At 37.7% G+C, this 21,426-nt stretch overlaps 1 protein-coding gene across 4 annotated transcripts in view; it reads right to left on the reverse strand.

Annotated features, from left to right (window-relative positions):
- Positions 1–21,426, reverse strand: part of SLC4A4 (solute carrier family 4 member 4) — a 387,871-nt gene that overhangs the window by 16,517 nt on the left and 349,928 nt on the right. For all 4 annotated transcript variants that reach the window (XM_049886070.1, XM_049886071.1, XM_049886069.1 and 1 more), the window contains exons 19-22: positions 14,064–14,242; positions 12,803–12,875; positions 4,361–4,429; positions 1,336–1,509 (exon numbers count right to left, since the gene is read on the reverse strand). In XM_049886070.1, coding sequence (XP_049742027.1) covers positions 1,336–1,509; positions 4,361–4,429; positions 12,803–12,875; positions 14,064–14,242 — 495 coding nt within the window. The remainder of the gene's footprint in view (positions 1–1,335; positions 1,510–4,360; positions 4,430–12,802; positions 12,876–14,063; positions 14,243–21,426) is intronic.

Genomic DNA, 21,426 nt, shown 5'->3' on the forward strand with positions numbered 1-21,426 from the left:
TCAAGGTCATATTTTGGTTCTTGTGGACTTGTTTTAACTTTTTTTTTCAGCTTCAACTTAAATTTACATATGGGCAATTAATGGTCTGCTCGGCAGTTGGCCCCTGGCCTTGTTCTGACTTATGATATTGAGCTTTACCATCGTCTGTTTCCACAGGTGTAGTGGATTTGACTCCTGTGTTTTCCATCCTGTGAAGTTCACATGTATGGTCACTGCTTATGTTGTTGAAAAAAGGTATTTGCAATGATTAAGTCATTGGTCTTGCAAAATTCTATCATGCAATCTCCAGCATCATTTCTATTCATCAAGGCTATATTTTCCAATTACTGATCCTTCTTCTTTGTTTCTAGCTTGCACATTCCAATCACCAGTAATTATCAATGCATCTTGACTGCACGTTTAATCATTTTCAAACTGCAGAAGCTGGGAAAAATTTTCAATTTCTTCATCTTTGTGGTGATGAAGAATAATAGTTTGAATAATAGTTGTGTTAACTGGTCTTCTTTGGTGGTGTACGGGTATTATCACAGATAGCATTGTACTTCAGGATAGATCTTAAAATGTTCTTTTGACTATAAATGCAACGTCATTCCTCTTCAATAGTAGACCATATAATTATTCGATTCAAAATGGCCAATACCCATCCATTTCAGCTCACTAATGCCAGGATATTGATCTTTATGCATTCCATTTCATTTTTGACAACTTCCGATTTTCCTAGATTCGTATTTCATACAGTCCACATTTCAATTATTAATGGATGTTTGCAGCTGTTTCCTCTCATTTTGAGCCAGGCCACATCAGGAAATGAAGGTCTTCAAAGCTTGACTCTATCCACATTATTAAGGCTGACATTACTTTGAGGCGGTAGCTCTTCCCCAGTCGTATTTTGGCTGCCTTCAACCTGAGGGGCTCATCTTCTGCCACTGTATCAGACAACATTCTGCTGCTATTCATATGGTTTTCAGTGGCCAAAGTTTTCAGAAGTAGACCACCAGGTCCTTTTTCCTAGTCTGTCTTAGTCTGGCATTGTGCTGTACAGTTGACACTTGCAATCGATGACTCTTAGAACAATAATCACAATGGCAACTCAGGGAGGCTCACTGATTGGCATGAATCACAGCCAGAAACTGAACTCAGATGAATTTGACTTCAAGGTACTACCTAGACTACCACAGACATGGGAACTTTGTATTACAAATGATCATACTGGCTCAGGTCAAGGTGGGAAAAATTGGAAACGCAATTAAAGACACTTGTGTCTTCAATATCACAATAACCATATGCTGTATGACTTCATAAAAAAAAAAAAGGTTCAATTAAAGTGATTCCTACCATGACTGGAAAAATGATAGCAGCCACGGTAGACTTGAGGATCCAGAGCAGCGCCAGACACAACACCTGTAGGAAAGTGAACAGGTGGATTCTGCGCAGCGGGACGTGACGCAGGTAGATAAAGTCAGGCTGATGCTTCAGGGGCATCAGAAGCAGCTTGAGACGATCCATGAACTAGGGCAGGAAGGAGAAGAGAGTAAAGTACATTACTTCAGGATCTGGTACACAAAGTCATTTCCTAACTAACCGTTAGTGATTTATGCTCTATAATTTAGGCAAGTAGTGTCCTTTTCAGGGGAAAAAACACTGGCAGAGAGTGTGGAAATTTAGTCTAGCAGTCATTCTAAGACATAGGACAAGACTTCCAACTTTTGTTATTACTTCACAAGGATGTTATGCAGTCATAGGAGATAAAGCAGCCATCAAAGAATTACGTAACAAGACAAAATATAAATTGTAAATGCTCATCTCTTAGTTTCTATTTTTATTATTTGAGTCTCAGGAGAGAGGCTCTTGTGCCTATTTTAGTAATGATACACTGAAAGAAGACCTCTGACGTATGAATTTTACTCTGCCTCAGTTGTCTTATCTGAAAGAGGAGGAGATGATACTATATATTATAAACATTTTAGGGATGTTTCAAGAATATAAAAAAAATCCAACTTGAAAACGGAAATGCGTTGATGTTTTCATGCATTTCACGTTATTTATCTATGACATAACTACTAAATTCAACAATGTATTAGCATTTTTCAGTGAAAAATCATATGAATATTACAGTGAGTTGCAGGGTGTAAACAACTAGGTATTTAAATCCAAGAGAGACTATCACACTGTCATGTAAAGATTAGATAAAAAATGAGTGCTGAGCACCTATGTGCCAAGCATTGTGCTTCAAAGAACAACTACCGAGTTACACTGATGATGATGAAGAAGATGATAATTAAGAACCTATGACAGGGTCTTTCAGATGGCAGAGGCTCAGTAAATAGCTGTTGAATTAAATAATTATAAGGTAGGAATCTATTAGAAACTTTGAGATAATGTCTCTCTTTCTGGAAGGAAGAAAGAAGTATAAAAGTAAACTAGACTATCATAGACAATCTTCTCTGGAGTGACTGTCCTACCTAAAATGTTTTCTTTCTTCCTCCAGTGCTATTTTTAATCCTTTCAAGACCCTATTATTTTCTGCTTTGAATGTTTGTTGATATAATGTGTTTTCATTAATGGAAGCATGCTGAATCATTGAGTGTGCCTGAAGTTTTGATAGGTAGTGTGGATTTTTTTTCTTGCCCCCTTTTGCAAGCCTACCGTCAGAGGTTAGTGGGACAATACATTGTCCCACAATTTGAATTCCCAAATCACAGGGTTCCACTGAAGTCCACTGGGACATATGGGTTCCCACATGAAAACTTTCTATTCTTCCTACCAAAAATGTACACACCTCATATAATACCCTGTAGAAACATTAATTGTAGCACACACCCTTTTTTTTTTTTTTGGTTTCAAACAGTTATAAAGGCCCCTGCCTTGAGGCAGCATGCACTGTCAGTGGTAAAGGGGATTCCCAAAAAACTAGAGAGCCAGAAAAAATGGGTGGGCAACCATATATCTCACAGATTGTGAAAGGGTTAACTGGTGGGGGCCTTCCCATTTATAAAGATTGGGTTACAAATTTTCTTGCTAAGTCAAATCTTGCCAAAATGATCTAAAAGAAGGAGAATCAAGAGAAAGGTAGGAAAAAAAGAAGCAATGGGCAACAGCACTGCAGAATTTAAGAAATTCACTAGCTATTCCTTCAGCTATGTTTTTTTCCCCTATCATTATGAAATGGTTGATTTTTTTCTTCTATTTAATTTAATAAACATGTACCAACCATTGATAAGGCACGTTGAGCACATACAGTCAAACTTCTGATCTAGATAGGCTTAAGGCCAAACAACAATAAGAACTGTAAGTTTGGGTGTCATTTTTGTTTCATATCTTTTCACTTATTGAATATTTTTTTTCCATTTGGGAAATAATAATGAATATTTACAATACCAGGTAAAAAGAAAATATTTTTTACAAATTTCTATTTCCCAAAAAGTTTCATGGACATAGATAAACCCACATCACACTCATTTAGCCCAGGATATGAAGAATCAGCTTGTATTTTGTAAGAAATATCCAAATGGTGAAGAACTCTACTAAATGGATCTAAATGGGGAAAAATAAAATAGCCTTTTCTCTTTTGGGGGGTCTGGCCACTTGCCAAGCTCTATCTGACTTTAAAAACAAATTAATCTAATTTCAGTAAATGAAAGCAAGGACTATTTTGAAGGGGCTCAAATAAATTCTTATGATGTTCACAGAACATGCAGTCTTTTCCCATTAAAATTTTTTTTTTTTAAGTGCTAAACAAGGTTACAATTAACAAGGTGCCAGAAAGCAGCAGAAGTACTTCCAATTTCCTGGTGCCAATTAAATTAAACCTCAGTTGAAAAAAAAAAAGTCCCTTACACAGTTTTCCCTAATGATTTTTTAAAAGGGGAGTCAGTTTCCACCAAGTTATGAATAGCCGAAATTTTTGACAAAAACAACACATAAAGCATATTGATTGTATTCTTATATTGGTGCAAAACTTTCAGTCACTGATCAAAACCATGTGAAAAGCAAATAAAATAAGACTAGCCTATTCTCAGTGTAGGATGAAGGCAAGCAAATAAATAGTATCTTAAAGAGTGCACTGAAAGGGTTCAATTTCTTCAGACCAAAAAAGAGAGAGAGAAAATCCTAGATTTCCCATTTGTTAAATGGGAAACAACATTTAACAGCCTATCTCAAGACTGGGTATGTACAGTAACAGGCTAACTTTGTTGAATATATCAGAAATGAAAAGCTGGTAAATGGTGGAGAATGTAGAAAATAAATGTATTTAAAAATCAGTAGTTAATCATTAGCATTTTTCTTCAAAGATCAATTACTGGACTATTCTTACCTCTAGAAATAAACTACTATACCTAGAATGCTATGAAAAACTTACCTGCACACCATTAAGAGATGCAACCCCCATATACAGGAACACACCATAGAGTACAGGCATGGGAATAAACTAGGAAGGAAAAAAAATTAGGAAAAAATAACAGTAATGAGGAATAGCTTAAATAAAGGCTGAATCTGAAGTTAAAAGATAGCACATAATATTTAAAAACAAAAACAAACAAACAAAAAAACACCAAACCCATTGCTGTTAAGTCGATTCCAACTCATATCAACCCTACAGGATGGAGTAGAACTGCCCCATAGAATTTCGAAGGAGCAGCTGGTAGATTCGAACTGTGGACCTTTTGGTTAGCAGCCGAGCTCTTAAAAACTACGGCACCAGGGCCCCTTTTAACAATAAGCATATGTGAATTTTATTTTATATATTATATATATATATATATATATATTTCAAATTAGTGGGGGAGAAAAGGTTCTGTTTCCTTCTCTCCCTCAAAGGAATGACTGTGTAAACCAGGTGCTTGCATGGACTGTGAGGTGGAGGTAGAGGACGGCCTCATCCTTAATAATCTTCATCAAATGGTCTGTCGGCTTGGTGTATAAATGCCTCTTTCAGTAAAATAAACATCAAATGACTGCCCCCTTTCTTCCTCTCAGTAATATTAAGAGGACTAAAAGAGCACAGCTTGAAAGGACCGGTGAACATCTGGGAGCAATTAATTACGCGGATTAATACCGATCTTTTAAAATTGAATTAATACATATTAATGCATTAATTTACAAAAAGTCTTTTACATTACTACGAAATGCTTTAATGATGAGTAATTCCAGTGTGATGTTTGCAAATTTTCCTTGATTTTTCAAATGTCGCTGGTACTCAAGGAGCTAAGCAAATCAAGAAGGATTATGTTTCTGGGAAGTCTTCTATCTGGACAACAAAGGTTCTCAATCTTGCTTATTCAACAGAAGTTCAAATAATTTCAGGAGTTTTCAAAGCTAAAATACTAAAATCACAAGTCAAGAAGTCTAATCTTAACAAATCCACCTAAAGGAGTCTATTGTAGTCAGAAAATATAGCACAGCTTTAGAGGAATTATAAAAGTGCTGCCACTTGCATTAACTGAAGCACAATTCCTATCAGCTCCTCCTTGTGATTACCTAAAAAAGTTCAGTATCTGAGACATGTGGCCACAACTGGAGAAGCGGGCATTCTAAAATGTGCCATGACTGATTCCACTTGTAATTGGTTAGGTACAGAAATAGTTAAGTTTATAGGGAACAAATATGCTGATTTATATAAAACTCCAGAAGTTTCTTCTAATAAAGTTTCATACTTTTAATGTAGCTAATTTGATCTTGAGCTCAGGAAAAAACAACGTATGCAGAACGTTTAAGAGGGTGGGAGGGATGGCGTTGGTGGTGGGGAAGCACTTGTGCTGTAATACCCAATAATCACCACAAAGAGGTGAACACATCACATTCTGGGCACTTGAGTTCTGACGCATGCTTTTATTTCCTTTAGGCTTTGCATGTTTTCATTCTTTACAACGCCTCTATCAATTTACCAAAAAATAAAAATAGCAAAGGGCCATTTTAAAGCTTTGACTCATTTTTTCAATATCTGTAGGCAAGGGCACTTCAATTTTTCCTCAATATATGATGACATCTTTCTTGTCAGTTCATTTCTAATTATTTGGGAAGGGAAGAAAGATGGAAGAGGAAAAGAGATGAATAGGTTATAAAAACTAGTTAGAATTCCTGCAGTAGTTACTTTTCATTCTGAGTGTTTTTTTTAACTTAATCACAAAAATAATTCCCAGTCATATCCTCACCTCTCACCTAAGCTTAGCTAAATCTTTTCTCTAATATGATCCTCATACAAAAGTAAAGGTGAATTGTGCCTTGTTGCCTAGGTCCATTTTCTCTGGAGTTATGATTATAGATATCACAAAATAAAACCATGAAGTACCAGTAACCTAGAGTGGCAAAGGGTATGGCAGGGGATATAGCTGTAGATAGGAAGACACAGTTTCTTAGGAAAAAAAAAAAAAAAATCCCCTTTGGTTTAAAAGAAATAGTGCATACAAGCAAGGCTAGTTACTTATTTTTCGATGTGATAAAATTATCTTATGAAATTCGCCACCTTCTTTACAACAGTGCAGCGTCTCAATACCAACCTTCCAGCTTGGAAATCTTGGTGAAACTTGACAGAATTACTGGGTTAGAGGAATTGTTTTTTGGTTGTATTTGGTTTATGATTCATACCATAAGGTCAGTTCTTAAAAATCCATTATGACTGTGATAGAAATTTCTTAAAGGAAGGTAAATAAGAATGTGTTTTAATAAAGGTAACTGCTTTTTAAGTGAAACTGGTGTAATACATACAGCAATAGCAGTTAGAAATTTTTGAAAAGCAAAATAGGAGAAATTGAAATATAAAAAGCAAATTTATAAGCACATCAAGAACTGCCAAATGATTAAAACTATGCAAAGAAAATTATAAAAATAACCAATCATACTCAGAGAGCCAAAAAGCATAAACATTGCAATACATTTAGCACTTATAAGGTATTAAATTAAAACTGAAAAAAAGTAATTCTACAATCAGATAGAATAATGAAATCAAGATGAAGTCAAAGTAAAATTTAACATATTCAGACCATATCACCAAATTTTTTGAATTCTGATGAAGGTAATTCCACTCTTTTTCACTTATTGTTGCCTTTGATGTGCTCATAGTATTGGATACTCCCATTAGGAAAGCATGTGAAAGGGCAAATTCAATCAACAGCGTAGATTGTACAGTCAGCAGCACAGAATTCAGTACAGGAGTGAGACCTCCCAGCAGAATAATGGTCAGTGTGTGTGTGCGTGTGTGTGTGCACACGCGTGTGCACCTGCGCACGCACAAAGCCCAGAATACATCCTGATTAAAAGCATGAGCACAGGCGTCAGAAAGACCTGGCTTCAAATTCTGGCTCCACCAGTTGTGTAACTTTCAGCAAGTTATTTACTTCTCTCAGCTTTAGTATTCTCATCTACAAAATGGTTATGATAAAGATTAAAAAACACAAAACATCTAGTTTAGGGCTTGACTTATATAATAGGTACTCAGTAAATGACAAATGTGTTGCTGATGTCATCATCATCCCTAGAACCCTCACTGGCAAGTCGAGAAAACTGCAACTCCTGAATACAACTCTCTTTGGTACTTCCACGGTGGGTATGGGGTGGCAAGGGTACTGGCCAGAAGGATGGCTATGAAAAGTCAGACTCGAAGCCCTGGTTTTATTTAATCTCTATTATATTGCCTTTTCAATTATAATAACTAACTTCAGAAACATGTTCTTAAAACAATATCCTAATGCCTGATAAGTATACTTTTTTCTTGGCTATGGTACCAAAACCTGTTGTTGTCAATTCCAACTCATAGGGATCCTATAGGACAGAGTAGAACTGTTCCATGAAGTTTCCAAGCAGCTGCTGGTGGATTCGAACTGCCAACCTTTTGATTAGCAGCTGAGCCCTTAACTACTACTCCACCAGGGCTACAGTACAGCTACATGAATGCAGCTATTCTTTCGGAAGCTGCTAACTTGCAATTTGGTCCCTAGACATTCAAGAAACTATGGAGTATACGGTATGATGAGGGGTTTATGAAATGCCTTATTTCTTTCCACACAAGAGAGAATTTCATCTCATGGAAAATGAAAGACAATGAGTTCTTTGAGGGCAAGTACTCTGTCTACTCAAACCATGATAGCTATGAGATCAGGCTTTGGAGGTAGAACTACCTGAGTTCAAATCTTGTCTCTACCACTGAAAAGCTTTATGACCTGGCAAGTTATTCACAGTTTTTCTTACCTGTAAAGCGGAGATAATTACCAGCATTTTTTTTCATAGGTGTTGTTGAAGATTAAATTTAAAAAATCTCCACAGAATTCTTAGTCCAATGTCATGCTAAATAAATGGTAGCTACTATTACAATCATAGGGGCCCTGGTGGTGCAGTGGTTAAGTGCTCAGCTGTTAAACGAAGGTTCAACAATTTGAACCCACTAGCTGCTCCACAGAAGAAAGATGTGGCAGTCTGTTTCCATAAAGATTTATAGCTTTGGAAACCTTATGGGAAGTTCTACTCTGTCCTATTGGGTCGCTATGAGTTGGAATTGACTCAATGACAACGGGATTACAATCATCACCATCACCATCATCATTTCTCTCTGTATTCCTGTCAGTGAGCAGAGTGTCTGGCAGACTGTAGGAGTTCAAAACATATTTGCCAATCACAAATTAAATGCTATCCTTCACATTTTAGAATACTAAACAAATTTTAAAGATAAGTTTTGGCCGTACCTCATGTTCAAAATAAACTAATTCAAGCAAAGATAACAGAAGTAGAAGTAAACTTTACTTGGCCTTTATTTCTTTAGGTTTACCAGAAAAAATGGAAAAACTAGGCACAAGGAATTGCCTTTAATCTTTTACCTGCTTTTTAGTCTCCTCTATTCCTTTCCCCCACCCATAAAGAGCACTAGCTTAACAGGCATTATCGCCATAGCAAAAACCACGGTCAAAGCTATTTAACCAGCCTGGGAAGTCAGTTATGTTTGCTTCTGACAATTCTGAACTGAATCAGCACTAAGTTTCAGTGCTTTGAGGCAAGTATGACTGTGACCAGCTACGGTCAAGGGGTATCCTTGAGAATTTAGAGCTAGTACATTATAATTGGAAACCCTGGTGGCATAGTGATTAAGAGCTACATCTGCTAACCAAAAAGTCAGCAGTTCAAATCCCCCAGGCACTCCTTGGAAACTCTATGGGGCAGTTCTACTCTGTCCTGTAGGGTCACTATGAGTCAGAATCGACTTCACAGCAACAGGTTAACACTATAATTCCTTAAGGTTCTTCCACATAAAAAGATTTCAGCAAAGAGACCAGAACAGAGGTCATAAACTTCATGTCCAAAGCAAGGTTGCATAAGTGGGCATGGGGAACAACTACCTATAGAGCTTAATGCATGGAAGAAATTACTAAGGTCATCTGAGGCCACTAACGTGTAAAGAAGGCGAGGAGTTGGGCAGGAAAGGTGTCGACATTTCATTTTAAAAAGTGAAAATCACACTTCTCTCGATCCATTCGTTTGACCACTCAAGAAAAACCACTTTCTGAAGTTGTCAGTTGCTTCCTTAAATAATATATAGTCACATGGTAGAGGAAAAAAAGGTTCCCTTCTCCAGTGTTACCCCTGGCACCATTTTCCATGTGAATTTTGAAGTTCGTTGTTAACCGTGACTTTCACTTAGTCATAACTTAGGTTTTAGTTAAACTTTACCCTCAGTGTCCGCTCTCTCCTGCATTGACTTTTCAAATGAGCTAACAAGGGTTATGTGCTGAGTGCCCCAAACTTCAGCGACAGGAAGGGCAGCTGTGCGTGATCTGAAATCAGCTGACTTTATCAGAAGATGAGATTCCTGAAGTAAGGATTAGCTCTACTTACTGAAGTAAGGAATCGGAATAGTTTTTAAATCTAGATTTTCCACAATATGTGGGAAACTATATTAACGAGACAATTTCACTGCCTACATTTTGGGCAAAAGCTTGCCAAACAAAAATGTTTGCTGGACTACCTTTTTTGCTAACATTTACAACATCTCTTTTGATCCAAAGTTGCCAGGTGGAAATAACCACAAATATGGACACTAATAGCTGACTGAGTCAAAGCATGAATTACTTAAGGAATGTCAAAGGAAAAGCAAGCCCGTGCTTATTGATCCTTAAAATCTCTCTTCTTTCTCAGTATTCTAATCTACTACATAACCTAAGGTGCTTTGCACATCAAGGGCAAAGAGAATCACTGTAAAGAACAAAAGCGCTTTCAGCTTTACCTCCTCCGCAACCATATTTGGGTGCGTGGTGAGAAAATAGTTAGGAAGAGGCGTTGTTGAAAATGTGAGTCTTGCATCTCTTCCTAAAAATAGCAATTTATACAGTATCTGTTCTCTGTGTCCCTCTGGAATCAGACTTGATTACTCAGCTGACAGATTCTCCAGGATTAAAGCCAATTTGCTGTAACTAAAAGAATAAAGAACTTTTAAACACATCTGACTTTTTTTGATTTGGGATTTTATATTGTACTAATGAAAAAAAAATACTAGGAAAAATGGGTGGGGTAATGAGTAAATCTGAACTGATGGAAAGATTTTTGTCCATTTATACCACTCATTTATACCTCACTAGTTTTTTAGTTTTTTTTTGGTAGTGGACAAGCACTAGGAGGCCCCATAAAAGAAGCTTTTCGGTTGGGCCATGCTAACCCACCTTTAGGGAACCCAGAGCCTTCCACATTGTGGGGTTATAATTGTCTCCAATGAACTCTCTAATAGTTATCTCTCTAGCTGAGGTCAAGCTGCCTATGCAGTAGTAAAGCTCCAACTGGGACTTTTCCAGCAGTTTACGAACTGGTTATCTCTGGGGCAACTGAGGAACATAAAACATTTTGGCAATGGATCCCGTGCTGAAAAACTCGCTAACATTTCAAACCTACCACACAATTTGTTTTGCACCAGCAAAGGTGGTGACAGATTTCCCTCTGTCCCAATAAAGCATAAGATTTGTATTCTTTTAAGGTCCTCTGTAAAGACTGGAGGTTTGCATCTACCCAGCGGCGCCTGGAACAAAGGCCTGGTGATTTGTTTCTGAAATATGAGCCACTGAAAATCCTATAGACCACGGTTCTACTCTGACACACGTGGGGTTACCATAAGTCAGAGCTGACTTGACAGCAACTGGTGTTCGTGGAAACCAGGGAGTCCCTGGGTGGTGCAAATGGTTAATGAGTTCGGTTGTTAACCAAAAGGTTGGAGGTTCGAGCCCAGCACTTCAGAAGCAAGGGCTTGCAATCTACTTCCAAAAAATCAGCCATTGAAAACCCTGTGGAACACAGTTTTACCCTGACATACACTGTGTTGCCAAAGTTGGAATTGACTCGAGAGCAATTGTTTTTTTGTTTTTGCTTTGTAACCAGAAACAACTCTGTAAGGTTGTTTTTAATCTTAAGGTATTTAAACAATGTTCTAAGGTTATTTTTAATCTTACTTCACCATGTGTCACATAAAATATGTATTCCTCCATGATTCCAGTAAAAAATTAGACCAATTAACTGACACTGTGGAAACCAAGGACAGAAGATGAGTAATTTAATTTTTTAACTGTTAACCAATTATTTTGTGTATAATGTATGGATTAGTCTAAATACTCTGAAGATAAAGTCACTCTTATAAATTAAGGAATGATACTGCCACATTCCTCAAATTCATCTGATTGGCAACTGAAATATAAATGTGCTTATATAAGAGAAATAGAGGGCTTTTGCATTTACTATCTGTGCTTCTGTGTTGTTGGAACTCTGATCTGTAGGAAAATGTGCTTTTCTTTTACTTGTGTAGTCAAATAAAATTTAATTTAAATAAAAAATTTTAAAAAATTAATCAAAGTCTTAAAAATTGAAATTGTTTAAAAATAAAAATTTTCAGGAAAACTTTGGAAAGATATTGTTAACAGTGGCTGTTAATGACTGTTGTATCTATGAGTGATTTTTATACTTTCTACTATGGTACAATGTATAGATACAAATTATCAGTGATTGGCCGATACAAGATAGAATGCTTATATCATAAAAGAAAATCAGAAATTTCATGAACAGGTAACTCTAACTCCCATCTTTAGTTCTACTTCTGTTTCTAAATAGACTTTCACATATAGTTTGTATTTTATCTATCTAGGCCATTATTCATCCCATCGATCAAGCATATATATATATATATATATATATATATATATATATAAAATCTCCTTCTAACTTTTTAAATAATCTACCATATAAGTTTTATTTTTCAAAAGTTTACTTCTAAAGTTTTCTAATTATATACCAGTAATTTTAATCTCTCTTTGTAGACTACTAGGCCTTCTGAGTCAAAGAAAATAGAAACACAGCAATAATTAAGAACAAGAGAAAATATCCAGAATGATCATCCTCAATCACTCATGTTATCCAATAGTCTAGTGGGAGGCAGGGTTAAGAGTAAATGTAGGGCAATGTAAAGAAGGAATGGAGGACGAACAGAAGGGTAGAAAATGCAGGGAGGAAGATCACTCTGAAACAATACTAGATTGAACTATATGAAATTGCCGTTTTTACAAGTCAAAAAGTTTGAATACTGGTAATTTCATATGGTTCAACCTAATAATTGCAAAAATTAATAATAATAACAATAATAAGGTAAAGGGTGAAGGAGTGAGAAGGAAGTCAACATAAAGGCTTTTTTTCTTAAGTCCTCATTTTACCAGCCCCCCTGGTCAGTGTGTTATAGAACTCTTACGATAATCTTGCCAATATTTCATAAGGAATTTTAATCTTCACATGTCCAATTATCTGTCAGGGCTCTGAGAAGGAGGAACAGGTGAGTATTTCACATATTTACCTTCAAGATGGGAGCCATAAAGACTGACAGACCAGTCAGAATAAACACAAGTGTTCCAGTGACTCTTTGTTCCCTGAAATCAAATAAAAAAATTACCAATCTACCTCTTGTTTTCATAAACATGTTGTCTCTTCACCTTCAAAAGGCTATACATTGACCCAATCAATGTTTAGCTAAAACGCCAAAGGTATCTAAATGATGTAATAATACCTTGAGGACAGCATATAACTCAACATAACCAGAAAGTTTTTGTTTTTTTTTTAAATTGCAATATGCGATTTGAAATGTTGAAAAGAAAAGTGAATGATCCTGCTAAATCCTTTCCCCCTTTTGGAAGCAAGAAGGAAGTCACTTGGTCTTAGTCTATCAGTTACTATCCTCTTTGAAGCCCTTAATTTTCAAACAACCTGTTCTTGTAGGGTAATTACACCTTCTTACACAGGAGACAGATAATACATTGTCCCACATGCTAATTAACAAACCGCTCAGGGAAATTTCATGACTGCAATAAATCCTTTCAATCTAGTTTCCAAATCTACAACAACAGGAGTACTTTTTAGCAAATATGATTTCCATCCAACGCCCCCTCCTCTAACTCCCCCAAAAGAATCACCCACTGTTGTGGCGTGGGAAACGATGGCTCTGTCATGTGAACTATCCACCCAAAAACACTTATAAGCAGAATTTGCTGCAAAAGTACTCAACAGAGTATAAAGGTCTTGTACCGCTGCCCTTCAAGGCTACCCAAATTTAACAGTGGGCAGGGGTGGCGTGAGGGTGTCAAAGTTCCTCTGTTCTTATGGGGGCAGAAAATGAACTAAAAAATAATAAGTCCTTTCCCATAATAAAATCTTAAACCACCACAAGTGGACTTAAGAGTTTTATGGAATCTCAGTACAGCCGCAATATAGAGGGTTTGGCCTCTCTATACTATCGTGATAGAGGAGGTGCCGCAGCACTCTATACTATTGTGATAGAGGCCTGCGTGTTGCAGAAAATAAATGACCTGCTTGTGCTTTTATGTTGCTTCACTTAGCCTTTTACTAATCAAAGGAAATTTAAATATCATAAGTAAAAGGGAATTAAAAAATTACTGAGGACTATTTTTCTGATAAAAATTTAGCCCTTTCTAGAACAGAAAGTTTATGAATAAATTAATCACCACCAGTCCATTTTCCTCCAAATCTGCCCATGCCCTTATGATTAACACAGATGTCTGCACAATATGTTTGTAGAGCCATTTTTTTTTGACTTAACATACCTCACTCCTAAAAACTTTGGTTGTTCTCCAGGTGCAGAAGTCTCTGTCTCCATCTTCAAACTGTCGATGTGAGCAATAGAGATGACAGTAGCAGCTACGTACCATGGAAGAGCCATGAAGGAGCACACCACCATGAGGATGGCCACCCAAAAGAGATCCAGGTGATACCCAGCTCCTTTCTGTAGAAAGACACAACCAAACCATGTGGAGAAAACCCTCATATTTGCCATCCAGTAGTGTTTCCAGATGAGAACTAAGATTACTAAAACAAAGCAACAATTTTTCTAGTGGAATACTCACTTTGCCTGATAAAAATACTGACTAGAATATAAGCTCCTTGAGAGGAACTTATCTTCCTCATTTTGTTCTCCTCACCTGCACCACCACTCCCTACCCTCCGCAGCAATGACACATACAGCTGCCACATGTTGTCCCCTTTACTACAGCTTTGAAAAACTGTTACAGTTAAACGTAAGTCACAGCTTCACTTACGGTTTATCACTAATTAACCTCTCTGCATCCAGTTTTGTAATCTGAACAATGGCAATATATGCCTAGCTTCAAGAGTTTTGGGATGATTTAATGAAGTAACAGAGGTAAAGCATCTTATAGAAGCTTAAATGGCAGTGGTTGTTACATAGAAGGACTCGATAAATGGTGGGAGTAACAGTCGTGGTATTGGAGATGGTGGTTAACATAAGCACCTTATGTTGCTAACATAAGCAGATGCGCATCATTCTCTGCTTGATGGTGTTTAACCGTATGCTGTTCACCTAGATGGTATGCAGTATATGTGCTCTAAAGATCTGAAAGCCATCTTGATGCAGAACACCATGTCTCACTTTTCTTAGTATATGAAAATAATTATTTAACAATTTATTAAACATTATCATTAAGTAATTAGTGCACCCTTAATCAGAATAGACTGATTTCAAACATTGCTCAATGGTCACAAAGACATTTATTGACTGGTAGAGCAGACAATGTAACAAAAGGTCTAGCTCCTTTACTCACTAAGTAAATATTGTTAAATGAGTCCACAATGTTATTCTATGGTTGTATTTCTCTTTTCTATTTACGAAGAAAGCAAATGCTTAATACCCCTATGGAGCCTGAGAAAATAGAGCAGTTCATTTTCACAGCATGGAAGCAGCATTACCAAGAGCAGGAATATGACCAATCCAAAGGAATGGAGAGGTTGGCTTTAAAAACTGAGAATGTGATTTACACTAGAAACCCAGTGACTGTTATCATTCAGATCCTGTTACTGTTAGAACACTGCTCTCCTCTCACTGAAATGCCACAACTTCACCCCTGGCTCGCACACATGGCTCTAATCATGTTCTCAGAGAACTTATCACAGGGAAGGGTAGATGACACAAGAAAGCAAAGCATATATTTACTTAGCGCAGGTTTGGCTGAGATCAAAATCTACTTGGAAGACAAGTAAGTTAATATATATTCATAAAACCAGTTCATTTCAGGAGAATATAATGGTTTTAATTGGAAGTAGGCAATGGGAAGGGAAAGAAGGGCAAAGGTAGGGATAAGCTGAGACAAATGTCTTCAAAGTTACTAATAAGGCGAAAATCATGATTTATCTGAGGTCTCAGCTATTCCTTCTTTCAACAAATATTGACCACCAGCTTGGTAAAAGGCACAGTTCTAGGTGCTGGTGATACTCTGTGACTATCACACATTCTGTGATTCTGTGATATTCAGTGAATATCCACATCTGTGAATAAAACAGACAAAAATTCCTGCCCTCATGGAGTTTCCACTCTCCTGATGGAGACAATAATCAGCAACCTAAATAAGTGAAATACACAGTAAAACCTGCAAAAGCCAGAACCTGTATAAGGTGGAACCCTGATAGAGAAGGAAAATTCAAATATTTTCTACTAAAACAAGTGATAGAAAAATGGTAAGACCGTACCCTGTCAAAGGCAGAAAACTCAAGAGACGCAGAAAAACGGAGCAGTCCCATCAAGATCCAGCTCTCATAGGTTTCACTGTATAATACCTTAAATAGTAATAAGTACTAAAATCTATTACAACTTCAGCTTTTACACTGAATGCAATGAGAAGCCATTGGAGGGTTTTAAATGGAGGAGTATCACGTTATGTTCTGGCTGCTGTATTAAGAAGAGACTAGAGGAGGTCAAGAACACTAAGACCATTTGGGAGGCTATCGCAATAATCTACCCAAGAGACCGTGGTAGTTTGAACTAGAATAGTTTGAACCAGAATGGTAGCAGTGAAGATGACAAGAAATGACTGTCGTCGTCTGCCTGTGCGTGTGTCATGCCACTTGATTCAGCTAATTCCTACTTAAGCTTTACAGCTCACTGTAAACTCCTCTGCCTCAGAGGACTTCCTGTACCTCCTGGACTAGATCAAGCCCTCCCCTTACAGATTCTTAAAAATCACTATCACTTCTCCTTCACAGCACCAGCCACCATTTTAACCCCATATTTTGTGTGATTATTTGATTAATGTCTCTCCCTCTTGCATCAGAAGCTCCGTTGAGCACAGGGACTATGTGTGTTTTTGCTCCCCACTGAAATCCCAGCACCTGGTACAGTGCCTGTCACAGAGTGGACACTCTAGGTAAATGTTTGCTAGATAAAAGAACAAATGTTAATTCATTTCATTCAATGACACTTTGCTAAAAAAAAATAAAATGACAGACTGACATAGTCCTGGCTTATAGTGTAGTGGCAGAGCCAGAAATCAATTCATAATACCAAAGTGTTAAAGGTCTACAATAGAGGTGAGCTCAGGGTGCCACAGTAGCACCCAGGAGGGGTGCCCAGCTCATCCCAAAATCAGAGATGGTTTGCATAGAACACAGAATTTAAGCTGAGTCCTAAAATGTGAGCCATAGGTAGGTAGAAGATGAGCTATGGGGAGGCAGGAGGAAACGTTAGGCAAAAGAGCTGCCATTTTGAAAAAATGAAACAGAGCTGGTACATGGGAGGAGATGGAAGACATAAGAAATAAGACTACAGAAATAAGAACTTTATGTCTTTTATGCTGAAGACTTTGGAATGTTTTATATAAGCGATGGAAAGCCATTGAGGGGTTTTAAGCAAGTGATATAATCAGATTTCTACTTAGAAGGATAGCTTTGTTGGTTTGTAGAGTATGTACTGGAAGTAGTCAAAACTGTAGACAGAGAGGACGGATATAAGGAAATTACAATAAACCAAGCTTGAGAAGATACAGTTTAAACTGAAGTGGCAGCATTGAGAAAAGACAATGGACAAGTGTGAAGAGTTTTAAGGAGATTGAGTCTGAAATGGGAAAGCAATAAATGTATTTTACCAAATTCAAAGGTACAAGGTTTACCATGTTAATGTCATGTGCTACATAGGGTAAGGAAACCCTGGTGGCGTAGTGGTTAAGTGCTACGGCTGCTAACCAAAGAGTCAGCAGTTCAAATCTGCCAGGTGCTCCTTGGAAACTATATGGGGCAGTTCTACTCTGTCCTGTAGGGTCACTATGAGTCAGAATTGTCTCGATGGCACTGGGTTTGGTTTTGGGTTTTACATAGGGTAAACACGAGAGTCATATTTGTTAACAGAATGGTAAAAACTATGCCCAAAAATATATGGTGCCCTAACCATTGCCATAAAGATCCCAGAACCCAAAGGGCTATTTCAGAAAAGATGTTCTTGCAAAACAACCTATATATATGAAAACAAGCTCCTTCTAACACATCCCTCTTAGCTAAAAATATTTGAATGACTAGGTTTGGATGGAATATAAATAATACTCAAATATTGGCACTTTTTTACAGAAATAACCTAGAAGCAAGAAATACAGAAAACAGCATTTTTCAAAAATAACATGTGAAATCTTTTATCTATTCTTTATCCTTCCTCCCCATTGCTGCTGCCTTTTTCAGGTTCTCATAATTTCTCACCTGGAGTACACAGCAGCATCCTGACTGCTTCCCCCACCTGTCTCCACTCTTGTACTTCTCCCATTCATTCTTCTGTCAGGGTGAGTGTTTAAAATGCAACTGTGGTCCCATCAGGGAGTAGAGGAGGCCACTGAGAGTCAAGCAGGCTAAGGCAAATCATGAAGAGCCTCGCTGACCATCCGAGGTCATTCTGGATCTGATCCTGTGATGGGGGCCTCTGATGATTTTCTGAAACTTTTACCATTGCCTAAATGTGCCACGTACATCCTGCCTTCTAGGCTTTCATACATGCCAAACTGGCATTCCATTTCTACTCCTTGACATCTGCTTAAATACATCCTCTCGCTTCAAGGCCCAGTTCAAATTCCCCTTCTTCATTCACGCCACCCCAGCAACCCTCAGTCCTCATTGCTGCTCTCACCACAGAAGTCCCTGTTGCTTCATGGTACTTGCCTGCTCCAAAGCCTCCAGGGGCTTCCTGTTTCACTTAGGAAAAAAAAAAACCTAAACACTATGCTGTCATTAATAAGGTTCAGCATTAGTTTTTCTTACCGGGAATATTTGGCAATGTCCGCAGACATTTAGGGTTGTCACTACTTGGGGGTAAGGGTGCTACTGGTATCCAGTGAGTAGAGGCAAGGGATGCTGCTAAACATCCTACAATACACAGGACAGCCTCATGCAACAAAAAACTACCCAGCCCAAAATCTCAGTAATGCTCAGGTTGAGAAACCCATTGTGTATGATCTACTCCCACTATGACCTCATCTTAAACCACTAATTCCCCTATGTTCCAGCCACACCGACCTGCTATCTTCCTCAACACATCAAGAAAGGCCCACCTGTTGGCCTTTACACTTGTTCAAATCTTTGCTTGGAAAACTATATTTTAATAAACATTTAGTGAACACCTATTCTGTGCTAGGCCCTGTGTTGAATACAACAATATATAAGACAGAACACCTGCCTTTAAGGAGTTCACAGGTTACTGGGTGAGGCCAGGTATGAAAACAAAGAATTTAATGTATGTGCAACATACAAGGCACGAAGGAAGGCAAGGTCAATTCCAACCAGATTGGTGATACGGGTAGAGGATGAGTTGAGAAAATCCTCTAAATTCCTTCAGGGTAGGGACGATAACTTAGAACAATTTTTATCTTCAACATCTAACATACACAGCCAGCCAGTCAGTCCCTACAGAGTTGATTCTGACTTATAGCAACCCTATGCGTGTCAGAGTAGAATTGTGCTCCACAGGGTTTTCAAGGACTGATTTTTCAGAAGTAGATGGCCTGGCCTTTCTTCCAAGGTGCCTCTGGGTGGATTTGAACCACCAACCTTTTGTTTAGCAGCCAAACACATTAACCGTTTGTACCACCCAAAGACTCTATAAATGCTCTAAAGGGTAAGCATGTCCTCTAAACTTTAACGAAGTCCTACCTTCATGAATATAAACCCAAAGCATGTTCTATTTTCTGTAACTGGAGATTATTTTAAGTACAAGGACAGGCAGTGAAGCTTTCTTTGGAAATTGTATATGCTTTGCTACTACAGAACAAAAGTCATTAAGGAATAAATCCACAGTAACCAAAGTCTATGTAACAAAAGAAGGCTAGCCTAGAAGTCTGAAGTTTATATCTGGTCCATAAATGATAACAAAGAAGGGGTCAAGAACAGTACACATGCATGCACAGACGCAGAATAAACATTCATCCTAGAAGCACACTATGAGCCAGACAATATGCTGATTTATAAGGACACTGAGAACCATGACACAGTACCTCCCACTAAGGGGTTCACAATCAGATGAGAGGACTCAGATCTGTACACAAATTATAATGAACTCTAAATAGAAATTCAAAAAGGTTTGAAAAAGATACCAAAAAGTTCAGAGAATGAAGTGTTTAGCGATGTCTAGAGTGAGCCCACAAAAACTTCCTGCGGTGCTGACATCTAAACAGGGCTTTGAATAATATAAGCACTCACTATAAGAACTGAAGGTGGCTTTGCAAGTTTTTCAGTTATCACCCATCTCATATAATATAACAACTCTGATAATCATGTAGCCAAATATGATAAAATTCTTCAATATGTATTTATTGTGTCTACCTTACAGAAATCATTGTGATGGGCCACATGAAAGATGGAAAGAGGAATAAGACATTGTCCTTACTTTGAAAATGTTTTGGCCCGGGAAAGATGATAAGGCAATTATACCAAACGAGTACTATGCAAGACATCATGTGACCACTGCCACAGAGTATTACAAATATACTCAAAGAGCAAAAAGAAGAGCCATATAAGTTACATCAGGGCTGAAGGCTACACTGAAAAGTTTTCATATTTGTAGGGTGTTGAAGGATGGGGAGGATTTCAATAAGGTGTAATTACTAAGGAATGGGGAGAAGAGCTTTCTAGCTGAATAAAATAACACAAGAAATTGCCAGATCTAAAGAGAAACCAACAGTTCATTTGATTAGAGAATTGGCTAGTATGCGTATGCGTAGGGAATCATTAAATTAAATTAAATTGAGCCTGTGGTCATATCACAAAGACCCTTAAATCTCAGTTAAGGAAATCGATGTTCAAGGGGCAAAGGTTGGCAATGAAGGTTTAGAAATAAAAGACTGGCATATAAGAAAAGTGCTTTTTAAAAATTATTGCTTTTAGAGGGAAGCAAGGAAGATTAGTTATTAACACATAGCTAAACCATTGGAATAGTCTAGATATAAAACAAAGGGTTATGAAAGAAGGAATAAAACCCAAAACCCACTGCCATCGAGTTGATTCCCACTCATAGTGACCCTACAAGAAGAGTAGAACTGCCCCATAAGGTTTCCAAGGCTGTAATCTTTATAAAAAAAAAAAAAAAGTTTATTTTTTTTTTAATCTTTATAGATGCAGACTGCCACATCTTTCTCCCACAGAGTGGCTGGTGGGTTTGAATCGCTGACCTTTCGGTTAGCAGCTGAGTACTTAACCACTGCACCACCAGGGTTCCTGTGAGAGTAGGAATAGAAAGGAAAACTAAAGAAAAAGCAAGGCAGGGATTCTGGAGTTATCTAAGGAACACACAAATTAAGAATTTTACCACAGAGGATATGAGAAAACTGGCTTCCACAATCACCTAATACCTATTTCTAGATACATATCCTAAACTCTCTCTCCTTCCCACACCCAATCTATAATACTTTAAAAATCCTCTTCCTTTCATGAAGCACCCAGCTTTGTGGTCAGAAGCTCAGGCTCTCTTTCTGCCTCTGCCAATGACTCAGGGAATGACCTTGGGGAAGTCACGACCTCACTGATCCTGGTTTGCTTTTGAGTGCTCTGCAGGGATAACGTGGGACATAGCTAACCAAAACGATGGCCAAAAAAAAGCCAAGTGCCTTGGTGTTCCTACATCAATACGGAGCTGTTCAGCGGAGTGGAAAG

This window comes from Elephas maximus, chromosome 5 (assembly GCF_024166365.1).
Source record: "Elephas maximus indicus isolate mEleMax1 chromosome 5, mEleMax1 primary haplotype, whole genome shotgun sequence".
Classification (NCBI taxonomy): Eukaryota; Metazoa; Chordata; class Mammalia; order Proboscidea; family Elephantidae; genus Elephas; species Elephas maximus.